The sequence below is a fragment of the Podarcis raffonei genome, chromosome 8, assembly GCF_027172205.1.
Source record: "Podarcis raffonei isolate rPodRaf1 chromosome 8, rPodRaf1.pri, whole genome shotgun sequence".
Classification (NCBI taxonomy): domain Eukaryota; kingdom Metazoa; phylum Chordata; class Lepidosauria; order Squamata; family Lacertidae; genus Podarcis; species Podarcis raffonei.
Window position 1 is genome coordinate 92,082,229 of NC_070609.1, and position 19,532 is coordinate 92,101,760.

Consider the following 19,532-nt stretch of genomic DNA (forward strand, 5'->3'; position numbering starts at 1 on the left):
AGGTTAAAACCAGCACCTTAAACCTGATCCTGTACTCCACCAGGAGCCAGTGCAGCTGGTATAGTACCGGATGAATGTGATCTCGCAGCAAAGACCCCATAAGGAGTATTGCCGCGGCATTCTGCACCCGCTGGAGTTTCTGGGTCAGTCTCAAGGGCAGCCCCACGTAGAGCGAGTTACAATAATCCAGTCTGGAGGTGACCGTCGCGTGGATCACAGTGGCTAGGTCAGGGCGAGAGAGATAAGGGGCCAACTGCTTAGCTTGGCGGAGATGAAAAAATGCCGCCTTTGTTATAGCTGTAATCTGCGCCTCCATAGAGAGGGAGGTATCGAAGATTACACCCAAACTCTTAACGGACGGTGCTGGCACTAATTGCACCCCCACAAGAGATGGGAGTTGCCCCCTCAATCCCATATCGTCCCGTCCCAGCCAGAGGACCTCTGTCTTCGAAGGATTTAACTTCAACCGGCTCCCACGTAACCATCCAGCCACAGCTTCCAAACATCTGGTCAGTGTGTCTGGGGCCGAGTCAGGATGGCCATCCATCAACAGATAGAATCATAGAATCATAGAATCATGGAGTTGGAAGAGACCACAAGGGCCATCGAGTCCAACCCCCTGCCAAGCAGGAAACACCATCAGAGCACTCCCGACATATGGTTGTCAAGCCTCTGCTTAAAGACCTCCAAAGAAGGAGACTCCACCACACTCCTTGGCAGCAAATTCCACTGTCGAACAGCTCTTACTGTCAGGAAGTTCTTCCTAATGTTTAGGTGGAATCTTCTTTCTTGTAGTTTGGATCCATTGCTCCGTGTCCGCTTCTCTGGAGCAGCAGAAAACAACCTTTCTCCCTCCTCTATGTGACATCCTTTTATATATTTGAACATGGCTATCATATCACCCCTTAACCTCCTCTTCTCCAGGCTAAACATGCCCAGCTCCCTTAGCCGTTCCTCATAAGGCATCGTTTCCAGGCCTTTGACCATTTTGGTTGCCCTCCTCTGGACACGTTCCAGTTTGTCAATGTCCTTCTTGAACTGTGGTGCCCAGAACTGGACACAGTACTCCAGGTGAGGTCTGACCAGAGCAGAATACAGTGGCACTATTACTTCCCTTGATCTAGATGCTATACTCCTATTGATGCAGCCCAGAATTGCATTGGCTTTTTTAGCTGCCGCGTCACACTGTTGGCTCATGTCAAGTTTGTGGTCAACCAAGACTCCTAGATCCTTTTCACATGTAGTGCTCTCAAGCCAGGTGTCACCCATCTTGTATTTGTGCCTCTCATTTTTTTTGCCCAAGTGCAATACTTTACATTTCTCCCTGTTAAAATTCATCTTGTTTGTTTTGGCCCAGTTCTCTAATCTGTCAAGGTCGTTTTGAAGTGTGTTCCTGTCCTCTGGGGTGTTAGCCACCCCTCCCAGTTTGGTGTCATCTGCAAATTTGATCAGGATGCCCTTGAGTCCATCATCCAAGTCGTTGATAAAGATGTTGAATAAGACCGGGCCCAAGACAGAACCCTGTGGCACCCCACTAGTCACTCTTCTCCAGGATGAAGAGGAACCATTGATGAGCACCCTTTGGGTTCGGTCAGTCAGCCAGTTACAAATCCACTGAGTGGTAGCATAGTCAAGACCGCATTTTACCAGCTTCTTTACAAGAATATCATGGGGCACCTTGTCAAATGCCTTGCTGAAATCAAGGTAGGCTACATCCACTGCGTTCCCTTCATCTACCAGGCTTGTAATTCTGTCAAAAAACGAGATCAGGTTAGTCTGACATGACTTATTTTTCAGAAATCCATGCTGACTATTGGTGATCACAGCATTCCTTTCCAGGTGCTCACAGACTGTTTGCTTAATGATCTGCTCCAGAATCTTCCCTGGTATTGATGTCAGACTGACTGGGCGGTAATTATTTGGGTCCTCTCTTTTCCCCTTTTTGAAAATAGGGACAACATTTGCCCTCCTCCAGTCTGCCGGGACTTCGCCTGTTCTCCAGGAATTCTCAAAGATGACTGCCAGTGGTTCTGAAATCACATCTGCCAGTTCTTTTAATACTCTTGGATGCAGTTCATCTGGCCCTGGAGACTTGAATACATCTAGACTAGCCAAGTATTCTTGTACTATCTCCTTAGTTATTCTGGGCTGTGTTTCCTCTGCTGAATCATTTGCTCCAAATTCTTCAGGTCGGGCATTGTTTTCTTTATCGGAGAAGACTGAGGCAAAGAAGGCATTGAGGAGTTCAGCCCTTTCTGTGTCCCCTGTTTGCATTTCACCATCTTCTCCTCTGAGTGACCCCACTGTTTCTTTGTTCTTCCTTTTGCTACGAACATACCCATAAAAGCCTTTTTTGTTGCTTTTAACCTCTCTAGCAAGCCTGAGTTCATTCTGTGCTTTAGCTTTTCTGACTTTGTGTCTACACGTGCTGGCTATTTGTTTGAATTCCTCTTTGGTGGTTTCCCCCCTTTTCCATTTTTTGTACACATCCTTTTTTAATCTTAACTCAGTTAAAAGTTCTTTAGATAGCCACCCTGGCTTCTTTAGGCACCTTCCATGTTTCCGTCTCAATGGTATTGCCTGAAGTTGTGCTTTTACTATCTCCCTCTTAACAAACTCCCAGCCATCATGAACTCCCTTTCCTTTTAGTATTACTGTCCATGGGATCTCACCCAGCACTTCCCTAAGTTTTATGAAGTCGGCTTTCTTAAAGTCGAGAAATTGAGTCCTAGTATGCTTGGCTGCTCCTTTCCGCTGTATAGTAAACTTCAGAAGAGCATGATCACTCGCGCCTAATGATCCTTCCACTTCTACCCCACTAACCAGGTCATCAACATTGGTTAGGACCAGATCCAAAATGGCTGTTCCTCTTGTAGCTTCTTGTAACTTCTTGTAGAGTTGGGTGTCATCGGCATACTGATGGCAACCCAGCCCAAAACTCTGGACAAGCTGGGCGAGGGGGCGCATAAAGATATTAAAAAGCATCGGGGAGAGTATCGCACCCTGAGGCACTCCACACACCAAGGAGTGGCGCAATGACAATTTCCCCCCAAGCGCCACCCTCTGTCCCCGACCAGAGAGAAACGAGCGCAGCCATTGAAGGACTGTGCCCTGGATCCCCATGTCGACAAGGCAGTGGTCCAGGAGTTCGTGATCGACCATGTCGAAGGCTGCTGACAGGTCGAGAAGAATCAGCAGCCCCGACCCGCCTCAATCCAGCTGCCTGCGGAGATCATCTGTTAGGGCGACCAGAGCCATCTCGGTCCCATGACCAGCGCGGAAGCTGGACTGGAATGGATCCAGAGCTGATGTTTCATCCAGAAACCTACCAAGCTGTTCAGCAACCGCTCTCTCAATCACCTTACCCAGGAATGGAAGATTCGAAACCGGGCGGTAATTGGATAGATCTAAGGGATCTAATGCCCACCTAGCAGTTCGAAAGCACCCCTAAAGTGCAAGTAGATAAATAGGTACCGCTTTATGGCGGGAAGGTAACGGCGTTTCCGTGTGCTGCACTGGTGCAGGCTTGCCAGAGCAGCTTCGTCACGCTGGCCATGTGACCCGGAAGTGTCTCCAGACAGCGCTGGCCCCCGGCCTCTTAAGTGAGATGGGCGCACAACCCTAGAGTCGGACACGACTGGCCCTTATGGGCAGGGGTACCTTTACCTTTACCTTAAGGGATCTAATGATGTTTTCTTTAAGAGCGGGCGCACCACTGCCTCCTTCAGTTCCCCTGGGAATGTCCCCGTGCCAAGGGACAAATTGATGATATCCCCCAGGGGGGCCCGCACCTCGTCTGGACACGCTGTAATCAGCCAAGACGGGCACGGGTCAAGAGGACAGGTGGTGGGCTTTCCAGCTCGGAGGAGTCTGTCCACATCGGCTGGGGATATCCGGTCAAAGTGGTCCAATACTGGACCCGAGGACAGTCGAGGGGCCTCCAGTTCCTTTATTGTATCCAAATTGGCAGGGAGGTCATGGCGGAGCAACAGGACCTTCTCCGCAAAAAAGCTCTCAAATGCCTCACAGCTGTGTGTCAGATTGTTATTTAAATTTGGCTGTCCTTCAAGGGACGTTAAAGACTTAATTATACTAAATAATTGCGCTGGGCGAGAGCTAGCGGATGCAATGGAGGCCGAGAAGTAAGACTTCTTAGCGGCCTTCACTGCCATCTCATAGGTTTTCATAAAAACCCTATAAGATGTTCTTGAGGCTCTGTCATGGGCATCCCACCATACTCATTCTAGCCGTCTGAGGTCCCGCTTCATTTCCCGAAGCTTCTCGGTAAACCAGGGAGCCCGGTTTCTGCAGGGTCGCAGAGGGCGCTTAGGTGCGATCTCATCGATGGTTGCCAGGAGCTGGATATTCCAGCCCTCAACAAGCTCAGTCAGTGAGTCGCCAGGGGGAGCAAGGTCCCGCAAGGCCTGACGGAATCTATCAGGGTCCATCAGCCTCTGCGGGCGAGCCCAAATCGGCTCGCCACCTAAGCAGGGTGGGGGTGGAAAGTCAATCCTGGCTTTCAGAGCGTAGTGATCAGACCATGGCACCTTCATCGAAGGAGATCAAATCCAGCGTGTGGCCTGCTTGATGTGTGGGGCCCGAAACAAACTGGGAGAGCCCTAGTGTCGCCATGGAAGACACCAGGTCCAGAGCCTGTGAGGAGGGAGTGGCATCAGCATGGATGTTGAAGTCCCCCAATACCAATAGCTTAGGGAATTTCCCTTTAAAAAAGGGAAACGTTGACAGCTATGCTCTGGTCCCGCCCACCACTGGTGTTTGGGATGGTTGTCCAGAAAGGAGAGGGTCCCTCGGGTTGGAAATGGCTCCACATGTGCTTCTAGGAGAGGGCTGGCTTGTATGCAGAAGTTCCTGGGTCCAGTCCCTGACTGGGACTGACCAGCTGGAGATCTCGGAAAGCCATGGCCCATCAGAAGAGGCATTGCTAGGCAAGATGAGCCAGTGGTCTGGCTGGGTATGAGGCAGCTCCCTCTGCTCTTCTCTCCACAAACACAGAATGGCATCACCCCACTGCACATCGCCTCCCGCCGGGGCAACATCATCATGGTGCGCCTGCTGCTGGACCGGGGAGCCCACATCGAGACTCGCACCAAGGTAGGGACATAAGATCAGGCCAATGGCCCCTCTCATCCAGTATCCTGTTCTCACAGGGGCCAACCAGAAGCACCAAGGGAAACCTGCAAGCAGAATTTGATGCTCTCCTATGGTTGCTTCTCATAAGCCTTGCTGTCGCCAACTTTGGAGGCAGAACATAGCCATCCTGCTAGTAGCCATCAAGAGCCCTCTCCCCCTCCATGACTTTGCCTCATTTTCTTTGAAAGCCATCCAAGTTGGTGGCCATCACTTCCTCCTGTAGGAAGGAGTTCCACAGTTTAACTATGTGCTGCATGGAAGAAAAGTCCTTTCTTTTGTCTGTTCTGAATCTTCCAACCAAGACAGGGCCTTGCATCAGGAGAGGCAGTAAGGAGAAAAGGAGGGCAGCCCTGTCAGGCCACCACCCCTTCAGCTATGTGGTCCTTGCACCCCCCCAGCTGCCCCTTACTACCTCTCGCCCTCTGCGAGGTCCACAGCCCCTCCTTTTCTCTGCTGCCAACACAGATGCTATGTTTTTTCAAGAATTAAAATTGTAGAGTTGGAAGGGACCTCGAGAGTCATCTAGTCCAACCCCCTGCAATGCAGGAATCTTTTGCCCAATGTGGGGCTTAAACCCACCGCCCTGAGATTAAGAGTCTCATGATCCACTGGCTGAGCTATCCCTGAATATCTCCTGCCTCTAACGTAGTCAAATGGCATGAGTGCACCCTACAAGCATTTATTAAAGCAGAAAGGAGAAACAGGGGTGTTATGATCATTAAGTGGACAGAAGCCTATAGGTTCGGTTTTGTATTATCTTATTTGTTTCTTTGTCCTCTATAAGACAATGGTGAACAACAAGGCAGTCCTTATTCTATCAAACTAACCCTGCCACCACCCACACTCTCCCTCCAGCAACCACACACTCCCAAACAGACCCTCTCATCAGTATTCAAACTCCCTTTCAAACTCTCATCCAATCATCACTCACTACCAACATCACAAGCCAGAGGCGCCAACTTGCCAGGGAGGCTGCAGGGGCCAACACCACGCGTGTGACGTCCCAACATCCTGATGTCAGGAGGAGCCAGGGGCAGAGCCAAACCCAGTGGCAGCAGCTCCTCCTCCTCCTGCCGTCACCACCAGTTGAGGCTGCTTCCCCTTTGCTGCAGGAGGAGGAGGAGGAGGCCACTGAAGCTGCTTGGCCTCCTCCGGGGTTTTTGAACATTGGGGGTGGCCCCACCTCCAAAATATTGGGGGTCCCAAAAGGGTTGGGCCCCCAGCAGTTGGCACCCCTGTTCCAATCTCACACTCTCCCCCTCCCAAGATAACACTTAATTCCTCTATTATGCTTACCAACACCTTTGCTTTGTACTGTTTTACCTTATTTACTGTTAATGTGCGCACAACATTACGTACCTAAACATGAGGACATCATGGGCACCAATCTTCAGACCAAAGAGAAAGGTGAAGCTCAAGAGCTGCTGGCAGGAGTTTGGCTGCTCCTTGCGGAAGCCCCAGAAACTCTCTTCTCTCTTTGGAGAGCTCTCGAATATGATACTCATATTGTAGTGCAGAAATCCTTTTAGCACCTTTGGGCATTTCCCCTTCTTTCTAATGACTCGCAGGAGAAGCCAGACATATTCAGGCCCAGAAGAGGGTGTCCGTGGCCTCCCCACAAGAGTCACTGCTCTGGATTTGATCTCCTCGTGAGGATATAGGCAGCCCAGACGGGGCAAAGCCCCTAGTGGCTCTCGGTTGTAGAGTGAGCTGTGTACAAGGAGAAATTGGAGTCCTCTTCCTTCTCCCTTTTGTGTGGCTCAATGACTCCCCCAATGTTGCCTATGGAGGAGGAAGCTGCTGCATCCCTGCATGAATTCATGTTCACCCACAGAGGGACGGGTGTCTCAAAGAGAAGCCACTCCAAAGGAGCCTGGCAAAGGAGTTTAGTGAGAAGGACTTCTTCAGAATTACACTGCAGCTTAGTGAGAACTCCAGGCATGAGAAGTGCAAGCGCAGAACATGGGAGGGAGGAAAATCCTCACTTTTCCCCCAACAGGAAGAAGCAGAAACTGATAGTGATAACTCAGAAAATGAGACTGAGTAAGTTTCATGCAGTATTCGCTGAGTTTTGTCTCGTCCCCGTCCCCTCCGCCCCTTGTTTTCAGAGCCATTATAGGAATGAGTGCTTGATGTCTGCTTGGCCCAGTAGAGACAAGGGGCATTGGGTGGTCTTCAGCGCTCATCCTAATCAGAGTAGACCTGCTAAAATTAATAGATATGACTAATTTAGGTTCATGAATTCTAAAGGGTGTACCCTAAGTAGGACTTAGTTGAATATGACCCATAATAGTTTTCAGAATACATAATAATTTTCTTTCTTTTTTACCATAATGTTGACGGTTTCATCTGCTTTTATTATTTTTCCCTGCTGCTCATAAATTGGCAAAATGAAAGACATGCAAGGTTCCTTGCAGCTCAGCATCTTATAGATCCATTTCTAATCAAAAATATAAAAAGGAATGACTAACTCAATACACTGTATTTTTAATATACCAGATAATTTAATGTCAAACTAAGTAATATATAATACATTTTATGTTCCTAAAGTTATAATGTGATTTTTGATCTGTAAAAGTGCTTTTAAAAGTATTGCATATTTTTCAATTTCCTCAAAAATTTCTGGGTGTTTGTCCAGGGGAGGTAATATCACCTTTTCTCTGAGTAACTCAAGGTGGTGCATGTGGTTCTTTCGCTGCTGATTTGCACCCCTGACTCTCATTCTATTTTAATATTTTGTTGGAAGCCGCCCAGAGTGACCCAGCCAGATGGGCGGTGTATAAATAATAAATTATTATTATTATTATTGTTATTATTATTATTATTATTATTATTATTATTATTATTATTATTATTCCCCATTGTTGCAGGACGAGCTGACACCGCTGCACTGCGCCTCCAGGAATGGGCATGTGCGGATTGCGGAAATCCTGCTGGATCACGGTGCTCCCATCCAAGCAAAGACCAAGGTGATGGGCAGTGGGGGAATAGCCGTGGGGCAAGCAAAATCACGTTCCCCAGAGACAGAGGTGGTTTTCCCCTTTGCTAACACCCACCCTGGCATCGGACTGTGGCTCTTGTTTCCCAGCTACTGGGGCCACCTCCACACCACATATTTAAAGCACTCTTATGCCACTTTAACAGTCATGGTTTTCTCCAAGGAATCCTGGGAAATGTAGTTTCCTAAGGGTGCTGGGAAATGCATCTCTGTTTGTACCCTTTACAAACTGTTATTCTCAGGATTCTTGGGGGGTGGGGGGCATTGCTAAAGTGGCACAAGAGTGCTTTAAATCATAGAATCATGGAATCATAGAATTGTAGAAGGGACCCCCAAGGGTCGTCCAGTCCAACCCCCTGCAATGCAGGAATCACAACTAAAGCATCAATGACAAGTGGCCACCCAACCTCTGCTTATAAACCTCCAGTGAAGCAGAGGTCACCACCTCTCATGGGAGTCTATTCCACAGTAGAACAGTTCTTAGCATCATAAAGTTATTTCTAATGTTTTGTCAGAATCTCCTTTGTGGTCATTTAAATCAGTTGGTTCAGGTCCTACCTTCCAGAGCAGCAGAAAACAAGCATGCAAGATCTTCTGTGTGACGGCCTTCAGATATTTGAAGACAGCTGTCAGTCTTCTCTTCTCCAGGCTAAACACACCCACCTCCCTCAACCATTGCTCAGAAGGCTTGGTTTCCAGACCCTTGATGGTCTGGGTCTCCGTCCTCGGGTCACGCCAGGCTCTAACCTTGCATTTCCTTGCCACAGAACGGCCTGTCCCCCATCCACATGGCCTCCCAGGGAGACCACCTGGACTGTGTGCGACTTCTGCTGCAGTACAATGCTGACATCGACGACATCACGCTGGACCACCTGACGCCACTGCACGTGGCCGCCCACTGTGGCCACCACCGAGTGGCCAAAGTCCTGCTGGAAAAGGGGGCAAAGCCCAATGCTCGGGCGCTGGTGAGTGGGCGGGCAAGTGGCAGGAGGGGGAGCCACGTGTCTCTCTTCCAGGGAGGCTGAAGGGCCTCTCCTTTTCTCTGTGCCTGCAGAATGGCTTCACCCCTCTGCACATCGCCTGCAAGAAGAACCACATCCGGGTGATGGAGCTCTTGCTGAAGACGGGAGCCTCCATTGATGCTGTCACCGAGGTACCTGGTGCCCCATGTGTGCAGCACGGGAAGCCGTGAGGCACACTGACGTGACCACAGCCACATATGCAATGGGGTTTTTCTGGACTTCTCTGTTAATTTGGATTAATTAGGACAAACATCATGGTGGATATCCAGAGGCGGCAAGGTTAGGCACCTGCCAGGACACCAAGCCCAGCAGAGGCCTAGACACGAAAAGTGAAGTGTAGACGCCACTGAGCCAAACTCTAAAAGTGCCACCATTTCCATTGGCGCAGAGCATCCAAGGAGAGGCGAAGTGGCCCTAGTGAATTCTGAATTTGCACGACCTTGCAAGTTAGGGGGACCACCAAGGGGACCCCCCAAATACTAATTTGTAGGATTTGTCCCCAGGGAAAACACCATTTAGATGAAGACCACACAACATGTTCCCCACCAAGCCAAACACAGCCAATCTTTCATGATGAGCCCCAGAGCTCACCTCTGGTCTGAAGCCCAGCATCTCCAGGCACTGGCAGATCAAATGCCCTAACTTGTGGGTCGCTGTGTTCGGCTTAGGGGAGGGGCAGGCCTGGTTTCGATACAGTCATAGGACCTTTAGCATTTAATATAAGGAACTCTTGGAAATAACTTGATCTAGCCAAGAGAAAAACAGTCTGCAATACTTCAAAGATACCTTTCAGCAATTCGTCACACCTTTTATTCATCACATTATGCCTGGAATGTATTGGGGTGTTTTCTTGGCTACCCACAGATTTTGGTTGATTGCTTTTTTGCGGCCTTAGGCAGAATTTTCAACCGACTACCATCCATCCATGAGAGGGGAAATGGAGGTTCCAAGCCTATTGCTTCTGACTCAGTTTGGCTCATGACAAATAGAAATCTCTTGGCATTTGTGGCTATGTGGAGATTTTTTTTGGGAGGGGTTCTGACTGATTTTGGAATTTTCAGTTGATTAATCATCTACCTTTTAACGGAAACAGTTGCATTTAAATGCCCCATTTAGCTTGGCTTGTAGAAGCCATTTCAGAGGTTTTCATGCCTTGAGTAAATGAGAATACTGGACGAACGTGCTGGGCCGGGCCAAGGGTCTGTCTAGTCCAAGATCCTGCTTCCAACAATCGGCAGCCAATAAATGCTTTTGGGAGGCCCACAGGCAGACCAGGGAAGGGGGGGGTCAGACACAGCCCTTTCGCTTTCTTTCCTTTTTTGCCGGGGCCTCTGGACATGGAGATTCTATTCAGTTGTCCTGGCTAATAGCCATGGATCAACCTCTGCTCAGTGAATCTGTAATGATGCATTTAGTCTTCCTACACCGGTGTCCGAACCAAGGCTGCCCAACTACTGGTGACTCATTCTAGCACAAGGTCCATGGAAAGGCAACGTTTTCTTTTTTGTTCTCCGATTGCAATAGCACAACCTGAGACTAGAGACAAGGGTGCTCTTGGCTGCTTGGGTCCTAAAGCTGCAGTCCTGTGCATGCTTGCTGGGAAGTAAGTTCCATTGAATACCATGGAACTTACTCCCCAGTAAGTGGGTATATGATTTATTTATTTAGTTAACTTTTCTGTACTTTATATAAACCTTAAAGCAGTTTACTGAAAGAATAAAACAATGAAATTATCAATACAAACAACTATTTACAACATTTTTCAGAAATAATCAATGCTAAGTTAAAAACAGATTAAACACATGTCAACATTTTACATATCTGGGTAGGCTTGCTTAAAGAAAAATGTTTTTAGCTGGCACCGAAAAGAGTACAGCAAAGGTGCCTCTCTGATGTCACTAGCCAGGGAGTTCCAAAGTGCAGGTGCTGCCTTCCTAGAAGATGGATTTCTTATAAATTGCAGCCTAAATCTTTAGTTGATCAGGCAACTGATATGTAGTAATTCATGTATATTTTTGGATTGTTATCCAAAGATGCTGATTGCAGACTCTCCAAGTGTCCCTATTTTCCAAGAACAGTCCCAAATTCACAGAGCCATCCCGGTTTCTGATTTGATCCCGGAATGTCCCACTTTTCCTTTGGGCGTTTTCATTAGAGGAATGTTGGAGGGTGCGTGGCTGGGTAGCAAAAGGGTTACGAGGCAGAGTTCTGTGTGTGTTGTGTGTCTCCGCTGCCCAGCGTCCTGCATCCCTTTGCTCCCTCTCTCCTGTCCGCAGTCTGGGCTGACCCCTCTCCATGTGGCCTCCTTCATGGGGAACCTCCCCATCGTCAAGATCCTGCTGCAACGAGGAGCCTCTCCCAATGTTTCCAACGTGGTGAGTGGGGAGAAGTGCAGAGGGCAAGTGGGGAAGACATGGACCCCCTCAGCTTCTGGGGACCCCTCAGGATTTGTGCTGAGGCTTTCATAGCCAAAGACTCAACCCTGAGAGCTTTGGCTCTGGGGATTTGTCAGAGATTTGGGACTGGAACATTTCGCTGGAGAGTCTGAGTTGCACAAAAGAAATGTTAGGGTGGGTGGAAGGAGGTTCCTCAGAATACCATAGGGCGGGCAAGAGGTGGCAGCTCCTTTGCCCTCGCCCCGCCCCCCTCTCACACACGTGCACATGTGTTTTAGGTGATGACAATGATGACATTTATATCCCACCTTCCTCCAAGGGGCTCAAGGCGGCATGCATGCTTCTCCTTCCTCTCACAACAGCCCTGTGAGGTAGATTAGTCTAAGCGACTGCAACTGGCTCCAGGTCTCCCAACCAGCTTGGTGACTGAGTGGGGATTTGAGTCCTGGTCCCCCAGTTCTTCATCCAACAGTCCAACCAAGCGGGAGGGTGGCAGGGAGATCTGTGCCCCAACTGCACTGCTACAGGTTTGGGCTCTCATAAGGGAATGAGACCTCCGGCTATAGGGCGGTATACAAATTCAATAAATACAATAAATAAAATGTTCTGTGAAAAATAGCCTTATATTGCTGGACACAAAGCAGTCTTCCTTGACAAGTTTGTTTTCTGTGTGTGGGGCTTGAAAGAATTATACAGAGAAACATTCTCTTAGGTGAGCCCTCCGTCTGGGTAGAGGTGAGACAGGGAGAATTTGGCCAGCTCTCCGGTTCTTCTTTGCCAGGTTCCTCTTGTTTTGAACAATGAAATGGTTCTTTTTACAAATCCTTTTGGCCTCTGGACATGCAGGGCATTATTCCCATCAGAAATGGCGCCACTGGCTTCAGGGGCTGAGGAGCAAGAGAGAGGAGATTTGCACCCCAGGACTTTAGAATCCAAGCCCGGAGCAATTTCTAAGCCAGGTTCGGATCTGATTCACACACCCAGAAAGATGTGTGTATAAACAAGGGTTCAGTCCCTGGTGTCTCCAGGTAGAACTAGGAAAGACCCGTCTTTGACACCCAGGGGAGACAATGCTGGGAAAGAGAGACCAGTGGCTTCTTGGGGATAAGGTAGCTTCCTATGTTCCTAAACCTTCCTAGGTCACACCCACACAGTACATTCAAAGCACATGACTTTCCCCAAAGAATCCTGGGAACTAGCTTGTCCCTCCCAGAGCTACAGTTCCCAGCACCCATAACAAACTACAGCTCCCAGTATTCTTTGGTGGAAACCGTGTGGTTTTAGTGTCTGACGCAGAGGTTACCTTAGACTGCACCACTTCAAATTGCATGTGGAACACAACGTATCTGAATGCTCTGTCTCACCTCAAAACACCCTGGTTTGTGGAAATGGAGCAGGGCAGTGAGATAGCTCTTACCTAGCCTTTATCTTTATGTGCTAGCTATTATTATTATTATTATTATTATTATTATTATTATTATTATTACTATTACTATTTGAGTTTTATTTATTATATTTAGACATAAAACATGCAACAGTTAGGTAAAATGAGAACAGTATATGCTCAGATAAACATTCTGAATATATTAACAAAGTTGTGTTAAAGTATATATATCATAATTTTTGCAGATATGAAATGATTTGTAATAATGTGTATGCTTAGATTGTGGACCCTTAGTAAAAGGCATTTTGCATCAATAGCAATTTTAATTTTTGGGAATTTATAGGGAGTAAGATGTGCTTGTTTTCTACCATCAGGGAGATTTTTAATGGGGTCAGGGATCTCCCATCTCTTTGGGCTTGGGTCAAGCCTTTGTTTGCACTGCACGAATAGTACAGGGTGCAAGAATCTCAAGCCCCACTGGCTTTTATAGAGATTGATCAGATGGTCACCGAATGAGATCTTTCAAAACAGATGACATTCCATGCAACCTCTTTTTTTCCCCTTTCCAAAGAAGGTGGAGACCCCCCTACATATGGCAGCCCGGGCTGGGCACACGGAAGTGGCAAAGTACCTGCTGCAGAACAAGGCCAAAGTCAATGCCAAGGCCAAGGTGAGAGCATCCTCATCTTTCTGGGCCAGCAGCAGTTGCAACCCAGACTCCTGTCCCCATGAGCGGCCCACACTTGCTTGTATGGAGGCGGAGGGGAGGTGGCATGGTGGGGGGGGGCGCTGCGGAGGAGAAGGCGGATCCAGTCTACAAGGAGGGCACTGCAGCTGTTGCTGCCTTAGAGGCTGAATCTGCTGCCCCTGCAGATCCAGCTGCCTGATGCAGCCTCCTCACCTTGCCTCAGGGTTGGCCCTAGACAACAGGTGCACTTTCTTGTAAGTAAATAATTGAACATTTATTATTGTGGGCTAGTGCTTCAAGCTCAGTGTTTCAGAAAGAGCCGGCTCTAGTCCAGCTGCTCTTATAAGGCAGAAGGGTAGCAACCAGGATTGGCTCACCCATGAGGCAAAGCGAGGTGGCCACCTCAGGCAGCCGGATCACCGGGGCAGCAGATCCCCATGTAGATCTTTAGATCTCGCTCAGAATCAAGGCCCAGGCCCAGGTGTTCAAGATCAGGAACAGGGCTTCAAGAATGCACAGAAGCAGTGCAGTTATTCTGGTGAGTCTTCCTGCCTCCCTGCCAAGCTTTTAAGCAGCGGAGGAGAACGCTTGCGACAATCCCTGTCCCTGCGACACTCTGCCCAGGGAGAAGAGTCTTCTCTGTTCTCCTGCTGGTGCCACCTTTCCCTGGGAGACATCATCAGACCGTCTCACCATCTTCCCGTGGGGATACAGTCTCCCCGTCTTTAATGGTCCCTTGCTCTCTGCAAGTGAGGGAGAAGCAACCTCTGGATGTTTCGGAGTGGTGGTGTCTAAAGGGTCTATTGCATTGTCTCTTCCTCCCACTGCTGGTCGAAAGGCTCAGAGGGTATCATGACACGGACTTTCCCTTCCTGGAATAAGATGCAAATCTAAATGCAAACATCTCTGAACTTTGTGGTGCAGATGTTGAACCAAGTAACGAGTACAAAAAGGCATATACTATGTAGGGTGCGCATACACATAGAATCATAGAATCATAGAATCATAGAGTTGGAAGAGACCACAAGGGCCATCGAGTCCAACCCCCTGCCAAGCAGGAAACACCATCAGAGCACTCCTGACATATGGTTGTCAAGCCTCTGCTTAAAGACCTCCAAAGAAGGAGACTCCACCACACTCCTTGGCAGCAAATTCCACTGTCAAACAGCTCTTACTGTCAGGAAGTTCTTCCTAATGTTTAGGTGGAATCTTCTTTCTTGTAGTTTGGATCCATTGCTCCGTGTCCGCTTCTCTGGAGCAGCAGACACATTTCTTTTGAGGACAGAGTGCTGTTGTCTTCATCTGAAGTGTCTTGTCCTTCTTCCCCATTGTAGGATGACCAGACCCCCCTGCACTGTGCGGCCCGCCTTGGCCACTGCACAATGGTGAAGCTGCTGCTGGAGAGCGGCGCCGACCCTAATCTGTCCACAACAGCCGGGCACACGCCCCTGCACATCACAGCGCGCGAGGGCCACCTCGACTGCGCCTGCGCCCTCCTGGACAAGCAGGCTTCACAGACGGTCATGACCAAGGTAGGGAAATGGGGGCGCTGGGTCATGTTCCTTCCAAACTGCTGAAGCAAGGCCCCAGACAGCTCCCTGTGGGTGCTGCTAGCCCAGGTTGGGAAGGTCTCATCTCAGCAAAGACTTGGAGCTGCCTGAAGCCTTAGGAAGGCTGGCAGAGGCTTGACTTGGCAGTGACTCTGCCCCCACGAGGTGCTGTGTACAGTATTTAAAGGGCCTGTCCTGCTACCACATGCTGCTCTGGGGTTGTGGAGCACAAGAAGCTGCAGGGGACGCCTCTTCCAACTCGGAGGGTGATGGAAGAGCCTCATCCCCAGGCCAGGCCAGGAGTAGGGCAGGGTGCTTCGAGGGGCAGGGGATCAGCCTCTGAGGCAGGAGATCTGACATGCTCATCTACAGTATTGACCAAGCTGAAATTCTGTGTTAACACTTGTTTCTGCTTTAGATGTCTCCTCTCTCTCTCTCTCCTGTGCGTGCTGTGGGTGTTGCGATGCCTGTAGGGCAGAGAGTGAGCAGAGAAACCTGGACTGCTGCCTGGGTTGCCTCCCCCTGAGGCCTTCTTGACCCCACTCCCCCTGATCCTGCTTGACCTGTTGTCTTCCTCTCCCACCCCAGCCAGGCACTGATGCTCCCTGTTTCTCCCCAGAAAGGATTTACCCCTCTGCACGTTGCTTCCAAATATGGGAAAGTGGATGTCGCCAAGGTGCTGCTGGAGCACAATGCCCAGCCCAACGCAGCGGGGAAGGTGTGTATGTCGGGGGCCTTGGCGGGAGATGCAGTGGCCCTGAGGAATTCAGACCTGGCGATGGTCACGTGTGTCTTATGTTAGTTGTACCAAGATGGCATGGTGGCAATATGCTCTCTGAAGAGTCTTTGGGTGCTTCACTTGGTGGTCCAGAATCAGCAACTGCAATGATCCCCCCCCACCCAAATGATCAACAAAGGGGAAATACTTGGAAACTTGGGAGGAAGTGATCCTGTCCTCCTGGGTTTCATGATACAGAGGCAAGGGAAAGCTGAGTGTAGCCAGACCTGCACTTAAAAGGAGAAATATTGAAGGCCCAAATGCAGACAATTCCAACAAGAAAGAAACTGGTGTGGATGCCAAAATCAGCAGGAAGAATTCAGTGTCTTCTGTCTCTCAAATTGGTCAAAGTCTGAGTTTCCCTCCTCACAAACACCCCTGACGTGTACAGTAAGCAGATTCCCCTACCAATATCCTTTCACACCCCCTTTGAACATCCATTCACGTGGAGGCTGCATCTCAATGTATAGATCAGGATGCTCACCTGCTACAAGGTCATGTCAGAAATTCTTGCCTAAAATAAAATGCTCAAATGCCCCTGCTCCTCTCTCTGCAGAATGGCCTCACGCCCCTGCACGTCGCTGTTCACCACAACAACCTGGACATTGTCAAAGTGCTGCTGCCCAAAGGAGCATCCCCGCACAGCGTGGCCTGGGTAAGGGGCAGGTTTTGCTTCCATGCCGCACTTCTGTCTAGGATTTAAAGATTTGAAGGGCAGCGCCATGGAGGGGAGGGCAGAGGAAACCTGAGCACAGCTGCCCCTTTCTCCTGCCTGCAGGGAGCAGCCTCAGAGGGGAGTCATGGGGTTGGCAGGAGCCACCGTTGACTCCGGCGGATCAGACTCTGGGGCTTGACTTGCCTTTGGCGGGTGGGGTCGTCTCTCTCCTCTGCAGAACGGATACACCCCCCTGCACATTGCCGCCAGGCAGAACCAGATGGAGGTGGCCAGCAGCCTGCTGCAGTATGGCGCCTCCGCCAACGCTGAATCCACGCAAGCTGTGACCCCGCTGCACCTGGCGGCCCAGGAAGGCCACTCCGATATGGTGGCCCTTCTCCTCTCCAAGCAGGCCAATGGCAACTTTGGCAGCAAGGTGAGTGGAGCAAAAGGCTCCTGTGAGTGTGCAGGTGCCCTGCAGGGACAAAGTCTGCTTCCCAAGGGGGCGTGGAAGAACACAACCCTGATAAGGCAGGAGTGGGGAACCTCAGGTGGGGGGCAAATGGCGCCCTCCAGGCCTCTCTGTCTGGCTCTTGGGGGGCTTCCCCACGCCTTTCTCAGTTATTTGCAATGGAGCTTCCCATCCCCCTGTGTGTGTCCCCCCACCATCTGAAGCATATTTGGGGTGCAGGGTGCCTTGGAAAGGATGGGGGGGTCTGTTGTATGAGCAGAAGTGGTTCTTCCTACACAGCTCAACCCAATGTGTCTTTCAACCATGATTGTGACTGTTGCTTGATAGGATGGAGAGCTGTGTGTGTGTGTGTTCACACATGTGTATAGAAACCTCTGGCTTTTGCATTCTTGGCATGTACCCTAATGTGCAAAGGCACCTCAGAATATCAGAAGAGCCCTGCAGGATCAGGCCCATGGCCCCCTAGCCCAGCAGGGACCACCCATATATCTGGGGCAAACCAGGGAGCAGCACCTGAGCACCCGAGTGCTCTCCCCTCCTGTGGTTTCCAACAGCTGGTGTCCAGAAGCAGCTCTGCCTCCAGCCATGCGCACAGGATAGAGCCATCCTGACTAGCAGTCCATGACTTTGCCCAAACCTCTTTTAAAGCCACCCGTTAAAGGTCAAGGGTACTGTACCAATGCTGCACCCACTGGGGCCTCTTGCTTCTAGTTCACTTCTGGCCTGCGCGACTCCTGGGTGGCTCCCCCTGGGCTGAATCCTGGTGACAAGGCAAGGAGAGAAGAGGGAGTCAGCCTCTGCCAGAATAAGCCAAGAAGCTGTTTTATTTCATCCTCTTCATGGAGGCTATTTCTGCCAGTGGCTTTCAACCATGGAAACTAAATAGAGCTTCCATGTTTGAGAACAGTTTACCACTTCATTGGACAGGTGCTGGGGAAGGGGCAAAGCACAGGAGGGGGTTGGGCATAGGAACCTGCTCTTTCACCAGCCATCCCATGATTCCACTGAGCAGGAGTGATGCTCCAGGGTTTCAAAGTGTTTCCCTGCCCAAGCCAGAGATGTTGGAACTGAACCTGGGACCTTCCATGCGACCAGGTGCTGCCTGTTGAGCTGCAGACTTTCCCTATTTGCCATCCTGCTCTTCTTGAGAGAATCTTCTCTGGTCACTGTTGGATGCAGAGCAAGGCAGGAGTGGGGTCTGCTCCAGCAGGGCTGCCATCTTTGGGGATGGCACCATGATGAGTCTCCCCCCCCCCCGCCCTCAACTTGCCAAGCAGCTGTTAGGTTTCTACTTCTACCAGTGGCCACTAGGTGGCACCAGTGTGTTCTCTGTTGCCTCTTTTTGTGGGAAGACTCTAGCAGGGGTAGGCAACCTAAGGCCCAGGGTCCGGATCCGGCCCAATCGCCTTCTAAATCCGGCCACGGAAGGTCCAGGAATCAGCGTGTTTTTACATGAGTACAATGTGTCCTTTTATTTAAAATGCATCTCTGGGTTATTTGTGGGGCATAGGAATTCGTTCATTCCCCCCAGAGTATAGTCTGGCCCCCCACAAGGTCTGAGGGACAGTGGACTGGCCCCCTGCTGAAAAAGGTTGCTGACCCCTGATCTAGAGCTCAGCTTGGGGACCCCAATTCCCTAATTGGGGACCCTGAGGGAACTGCTAGTAAGGCCTTGAGAAAGGACTTAAACAGGCAAAGAAGGGCTCCTGTGAACCCCAAATGAACAAGCCAAGAAGGGGCTGCTGGCTCCCCTCTCTGCTTGGGCCTGTAGGGCATGCAGAATTTTTCAACTTTCAATTTCAAAAATGAGGGCTGGTAAAGCGTTGTAACATGGCTTGGGAATTCAAAAGATATTTTGGTTAAATTAATATAATTTAGTTTTGCTTGGTAAGTAAAGAGTGTGTAAAATTTCATAGAAATTGCTAAGTACTTGCAGTTGTATTCTATATTCTCTCTTATCTCTTATATATTTTTATTTAGCATTACCTGACATTTTCAGAAGGTAACATTAAAATTATTGGGTTTTCCAAAAGCCGTTTTTGTGCTTCTTCTATTGTAGACTTACCAAGCTAAATTTTGTCCAATCACAAAAATAATAGCAGATTGGAACTCCTCAAGCTCCAAAGCATATTTTTAATAGCAATTATTATTATTATTATTATTATTATTATTATTATTTATACCCCGCCCTCCCCAGCCAAGGCCGGGCTCAGAGCGGCTTACAAGCAATAATAAAAACAAGTTGAATGATTACAACTTAAAAACAAAATTAAAATACAACATTAAAATATTGAAACATTAAAATATTAAAATGTAGCCTCATCGCAGGAGGAGAAGGAAAAGAAAAAAGAAAGAGAGTAAGGGAATCAAATTGGCTCCAAGCCAAAGGCCAGGCGGAACAACTATGTCTTACAGGCCCTGCGGGAAGAAATCAGAAA

At 49.3% G+C, this 19,532-nt stretch overlaps 1 protein-coding gene across 11 annotated transcripts in view; it reads left to right on the plus strand.

Moving 5' to 3' along the window:
• The window catches only part of ANK1 (ankyrin 1), a 184,028-nt gene that overhangs the window by 105,140 nt on the left and 59,356 nt on the right, over positions 1–19,532 (plus strand). For 10 of the 11 annotated variants that reach the window (XM_053401570.1, XM_053401575.1, XM_053401571.1 and 7 more), the window contains 10 exons: positions 5,014–5,112; positions 8,022–8,120; positions 8,917–9,114; positions 9,204–9,302; positions 11,448–11,546; positions 13,523–13,621; positions 14,974–15,171; positions 15,809–15,907; positions 16,524–16,622; positions 16,861–17,058. In XM_053401570.1, coding sequence (XP_053257545.1) covers positions 5,014–5,112; positions 8,022–8,120; positions 8,917–9,114; positions 9,204–9,302; positions 11,448–11,546; positions 13,523–13,621; positions 14,974–15,171; positions 15,809–15,907; positions 16,524–16,622; positions 16,861–17,058 — 1,287 coding nt within the window. The remainder of the gene's footprint in view (positions 1–5,013; positions 5,113–8,021; positions 8,121–8,916; positions 9,115–9,203; positions 9,303–11,447; positions 11,547–13,522; positions 13,622–14,973; positions 15,172–15,808; positions 15,908–16,523; positions 16,623–16,860; positions 17,059–19,532) is intronic. The other variant, XM_053401572.1, reaches the window with a different exon arrangement.